The 6,190-nt window shown below is 32.8% G+C and overlaps 1 protein-coding gene across 1 annotated transcript; it reads left to right on the forward strand.

The window, feature by feature from the left end:
* Nucleotides 1–2,632: 2,632 nt before the first annotated feature.
* LOC131875889 (receptor-like protein EIX1) lies at nt 2,633–5,134 on the forward strand. The gene has a single exon (XM_059220598.1). It carries the CDS (start codon nt 2,633–2,635, stop codon nt 4,817–4,819), a length of 2,187 nt encoding a protein of 728 aa, XP_059076581.1. The 3' UTR covers nt 4,820–5,134.
* Nucleotides 5,135–6,190: the final 1,056 nt, after the last annotated feature.

A 6,190-nucleotide genomic window follows, 5' to 3' on the forward strand; every position in this document is an offset into this window, starting at 1 on the left:
GAATCTTTCATTTGAAAAATATTTCCGAAAGAAGATTTGTTCCATTTTTGGATATTAACCTTGACATTGTGCCAATTTTTTGGCCACTTTTTATAGTGTTCTACCGTGAATATTAATACCCCAGTATTCAACAATTTTATCATACAACTCTATATTTTTTGTCAATATTTTCTCAAATCTGAATGGAAAAGCCTTTCTTCTACTTAGGGTGGCAATACTCAGAGCAATCAGAAAGTGATTAGAACTGATCCTGAATAAAGATGAAAGATTATAGGAGAAGTCCCTCAACCAATCCGATGAAAGGAGACCATGGTCCAGTCTAACATGGATAGGCTTCACACCACTACGTCTAGATCAAGTAGCCCCATAGAATTAATTATATCTAACAAGTCTTGTTTAGTATCCTTAGAGATCGAAGTCCCTCCCATCTTTTCCAAATTAGAGATAGGGGTATTAAAATCCACCATCATGATCCACTTCTCATGAGGAAAGATTTGTCTAGAATTTACCAAAGAAGCCCATAGAGACTTTCTAGCAATTTTTACTATTAGGAGCATAAATATTGGAAATGATCCAAAAAGAGCCATTCAATAGATTAGTAAATCTAGTAGCAATATGATTAGTCGTACCTTGAATCAATTTGGGGTTCCAGAAAGAAGCAGTGCCACCTGATGCACCATCTGCCTAAAAATGGTAAACACCACAGTCCTTAAAGTTCTCCAACTTTATTTTAAAAAGTTTGTCAGATGAAATCTTAGTTTCTTGCACAAGACAAATATCACTTTTATGATCCCTTACCAAGTTAGAAAGGAGATGATGCTTATGGGGGTGGTTAAGCCCCCTTATATTTTAAGATATGATCTTCATTTAGCAAATGTAGGGGAACCAATCCCCATATCCTGAATATTTCTCTAGGAGCCATCAACAATCTCAACTCTAGTTTGCTTATTCCTGTTGAAAAATTTGGGGGTCTTCCCACTCCTCTGGAATCTGAGCTGCAATCTGCTCTTTGTCTGTTCCTGGTCTTGACTTGAACCGAACAGAGTTAGCAACTATTTATATTTATAATTATTATTTTCAATGATCACTAAAATAAAACCAATGTATTATAGTCAACTCACAAACCATTTATATTTGTAGTGTTATTTTCTATCAATATGAGTAAACGATTACTGCATTAAAGTCAACACACCAAATTTTTATATTTATAATCATTAGTTTCTCACTAGCAATGGATAACTATAATATTGTAGCTAAGAAACCAACTATTTATATTTATATGAATTATTTTCTATTGCAACCAATAATCAAGCATGTTGTTGTGAATGTAGTAGCTATTTATTATGGTAGGAAATATTTCATGTCAGCACCAATGAAAAACTAATGTATTATAGTCAATGCAAAAACCATTTATATTTATCACCTGCTTTTCAAAGGCTACTAATAAACAATTATTATATTATAGTAAGTGCACCATCTATTTATATTTATAAGGAATCTTTTATATCATCAAAAAATAAACAAACTAGCACATTCTAATTGTTGGCTCAACCATTTATATTTATAACCTTTCTTTTTCATCTCTACTAGTAATAAACTAGTAGATGATAGGTGATGCACCAACTACTTATATTTATATCCAATTTTTCTACCACTATCAATAAATTGCAAGTGCAATGAAATTAACATCATTGCCAATAAACAACTACCTTGTGGTCAATATATTACTGATACATATACATATATATATTTGTGTGTGTGTGTGGGTGTGTGTGTGTGTGTGACCATGAATAAACAAGCAATATATTGTTCTCAATAAAACAACAAATAAATTAAAGTCATTAGTATAAATAAACATTTCCAGCTATGTCAACACATTCTAATAGTGCTAACTATTTTTTAAAATAATTAATATATTATGGTTAATGAATCCATTATATGTATTTCTAAACATTATTTTTGTCACTAGCAATAAACAATCTGGGCATTGTGGTGGATATAGTTAATTGTTTATATTTAATTTATTTTTTTCATTTCACCACTAATAAACAACTAACACATTGTATTCAATACATTTCAAATGTTTGTATGTATATATATTATTTTATGTAACTAGCAATAGATAATGATACATTATAATTATAAATAAATAAAAAATATATGCATAATATACATCTTATGACATGTTAATTTTTCACCATAGCTTCAAACTATACAGATTAAAATGTCTCTATTATGAATTGATAATCTCACCAATTAAAATGTCTTTCTAATCAATGCACCCAACTGTTTATATTTATAAGCTTTGCTTTCTGTCCCTGCCCATAACAATCAGTGCATTGACTATAACACTTTTTCCTGTTTACATTTAAGTGAGAGAGCTACGTCTCATCTATGTTAGTTAATATTAGTAACTCAGGGTCATTGTCAATGCAACATCCAGATTTATCATTTGATGGTTTTTTTTAAATAAATAAAAATTAAAATATAATGATTTTTTTTTTAATTAATAATTAAACACAGTTCATGATAAATTCTGGGTGCCAGGTAGATGTTGCCACTAAGGGGTAGTTATCCTATAAATGTGCCTCTAAAAGTCCCATTCTTTGTGCTGTCCATCGTCGTTTAAGCAATGGCTGTTCCTCTTGTTAACTTTGCCTTGATCAGTGCAGCTTTTACTATCCTTTTCACAAACCCATGCGTTGGTCGATTCAATTGTCCTACCCACGAATCCCAAGCTCTTCTTTCCTTCAAAGAAGCGCTGAATGTCTCTGATGGCAATCTCAGTTCGTGGGTTAATGGAACTGATTGTTGCTCCAAGTGGGATGGGATATCATGCAATAATTTCACTTACCGTGTAGAGCGGGTGAATTTGAGTGCAGAGCAGGGCGTGCAGAGTGGATTAATATCTGGTAGTTTGTGCAACCTTCCTTTTCTCAAATACCTCATCCTAACGAACATTGGTCTAACTGGTACTATTCCTTCCTGTTTAGGAAATATTTCTCATCTTAATTATTTGCATTTGAAAAACAATAGGTTGAGTGGAATAGTTCCTCCTTTCATTTGTCAGCTCACTAATCTAAGCCATATAGATATAGCCTTTAACCAATTCAGGGGAATATTGCCATCTTGTCTACAAAATCTTTCCTTGCTTAAGTACTTGAGCATTTCTTTTAACCAATTCAACGAGAAGTTTCAGCTTGCTGGTCTTTCGTCCCTCGACCAGCTGTATGCTCGTCATTTTTCCTTCCGTGAGAACATTACTTCTTCAGAGTTGACATTACCATCCTCTGTAAAGATTCTCTGGCTCTCCCATATTGCTATATCAGATACTCTGTTTCATAACCTTGCAGAACTGAAATTTGTGTTTCTATCTGATTGTGTACTGAATATTAGTACAACTTGGATTCCCCAGTTCCAGTTAGGAGGCTTAGATATTACCTCATGTAGTATTGATGGTCGAATTCCCGATTGGCTTTCCGCTCAATATTCATTACGCGGATTGCAACTGGTTGACGACAATATTGTTGAGGAAATCCCCTCCTGGATATGGCAGAACTTTGCTGAGTTGATTCACTTGAACCTTTCACGAAATCATTTACATGGCAACCTTACTATCCCGAACAGATCAGTTCGTTGGATGACACTACTGGATGTGTCTAGGAATGCATTGACTGGAAACGTGCCATCTCAGTTGCCTCCCTATCTAGAGCTCTTGATGCTTAACGACAATGCTCTAATCGGTTCTATTCCTCAAAGCTTTTGCACTTTAACTAACCTTGTAAAGTTAGATATGTCAAGCAACAAGTTGAATGGAAATATTCCTCCGTGCTTTGCCAATTATAAGTTTATTCAAGTGTTAAATTTAGGGGATAATAGCTTGGAGGGAACCATACCGCATGGTCTATGCTCCTCCTCGTTAATTGTAAGAAATAATAAGTTAAGTGGAGCCTTCCCTCCCTCAATCACCAACTGTAAGACCTTACAGCTATTAGATATTGGGCAAAATAATTTTTCTGGGGAAATTCCTCAGTCAGTTGGAAATCTATCCGCCATTAAAGTGTTGTTGATGAAGGATAATCGTTTCAGCGGCTGCGTTCCTTCAAAACTTGTCCATCTGAAGCAGCTCCAGATCTTAGACCTTTCGTCTAACAATATATCAGGTTTTATTCCACACAGCGTTGCATCTTTACGTGCAATGAGTGTGGCAAGAGAAGACGGCCATATGTTATCTGTTATGTTGAAGCCTTATCATTTATATGCAAGAGACAAGGGGGATAAGTCATGGCCTGGAATCGGCCCTTTCGAGGAATGGGTATATGAAGTTCTGTCTCATGACGAACTGGACATGATTGTGAAAGGCTTACATCTCCACTACCCATATATTCTTTCCACACTCACAGGCATAGATCTCTCCAATAATCAGTTAAATGGACACATTCCTTTTGATTTTGGAAAGCTGAAGGGATTAAGGTTTCTTAATCTATCAAGGAACAACCTCAATGGAATTATTCCTCCTAGTTTTGGGGAAATGGTTCAGCTAGAGTCATTGGATCTTTCTACAAACAGATTTTCTGGACGTATTCCTGCAGAATTTCAATCTCTGACTTTATTGGCATGTTTAAATTTGTCCAACAACAACCTTTCAGGTAGCATACCGCAAGGAAGACAAATGATCACATTTGAAAATACATCATATTCTGGAAATCCAAATTTAGAAGGGTGTCCACTTCCAAAGAAATGTTCATGGCCAGAGTTTTCTCTTCCTCCTCCCCTTCCTTCTACAAATGATATTCAAGATGAAAAGGAAGATTATTGAAACAGAATACCATGGTATGCTATTGGACTAGGATTATCACATGCAGCAGGTTTTTTCTGTGTGATGTTATTGCTTGCAGTAAGGGACGAATGGAGGGAGAAATACTTCAAGTAGGTAGATAAGAATTTAAAGAAGATGTTTCCTTCCATCCGTAATAAGAGATTATGAAAGGTTCTTACGTCAACAAGACTCATACAAAACTGTGCCACAGTTGTTCGACTCTCGAGTCTTGAGGTATTTTATTGAACTAATTGTGTATTGTATTGTCAAAATCTTGCTTGAAGGTAGTAGAGTGTAAGATCATAAATAATAAAAATACCCATGTATGCTGTCACGGCATTAGCCGTGTGTGAACGGTGACCCTCTGTCGCCTCTTCTAAATCTATTATTATTGTGTCTTGGTTGCATCATATTCGGCATGGAATTATCCTCGAGGATTTGCATGTCTACAGTATTTAAGTATTACTATTGGTTAGTATATAATCCGGTCTTACTATTTTAAGATCGCATTTCGTAGAAGATTAACAGCAATAATGTGTATAAACTATAAAGATTCTAAGATTTAACATTTCATATTTCATATTTTTTAAATTATATTTGGACGATAATGGTTCCAATTGTCATGTATACATTTTTCAAATATGTTTTCCAATAATTTATGACAAATTTTAAATTCTTAAATTAATAATAATTTATTAAATAATATTTATAAAAAATAGATTTATTAAGTTTAATTTATAATATCTTTAAAAAATTGTTATAAGAATTCATATTCATGATAATTGAGAGCATTAATTATGCAATTTATAGTATTTGATTTTTTATTAAATAATTATTATATAATAGTGAAATTTTACATATGTTATGTCACTTTGTTTCAAATTTGATATTTTAAATGTAATTTGTAAGATTTTATATCTTTCAGTATTGTGATCATATATTGATTCTACGATAATATGTGATTTTAAATTAATTTAATTGATTTTTTTTTTCTATCATTAACATTTAAGTGATTTTATTAATATTATCAAAATTTACAATAAGATTTGTCACAATTTCAACTTCTCATATTTCGATTCCAAACACATTTAAAATCTACATCTATCCTATACACCATAGTTTTTACATAATTTTTTTTAATCTAAAATGCAACTCCTGTTTTGAATCCATATGAATGCATAGACAAAAATCTTATCTATTATAATATCTACATAAAAATGTACAAAAAACTGGGCTTCCCATTTTACTACTTACAGATATAATTTTTATTACAAGAAACAAAAAGAAAACTAAAAACCCTAACTATCCTCCGTTCTTCATATTCTACATCACACTGACATTATAGTGATAGAATTCTCTCTCACCATTCTA

Source organism: Cryptomeria japonica, chromosome 5, assembly GCF_030272615.1.
Source record: "Cryptomeria japonica chromosome 5, Sugi_1.0, whole genome shotgun sequence".
NCBI classification, from domain to species: Eukaryota; Viridiplantae; Streptophyta; class Pinopsida; order Cupressales; family Cupressaceae; genus Cryptomeria; species Cryptomeria japonica.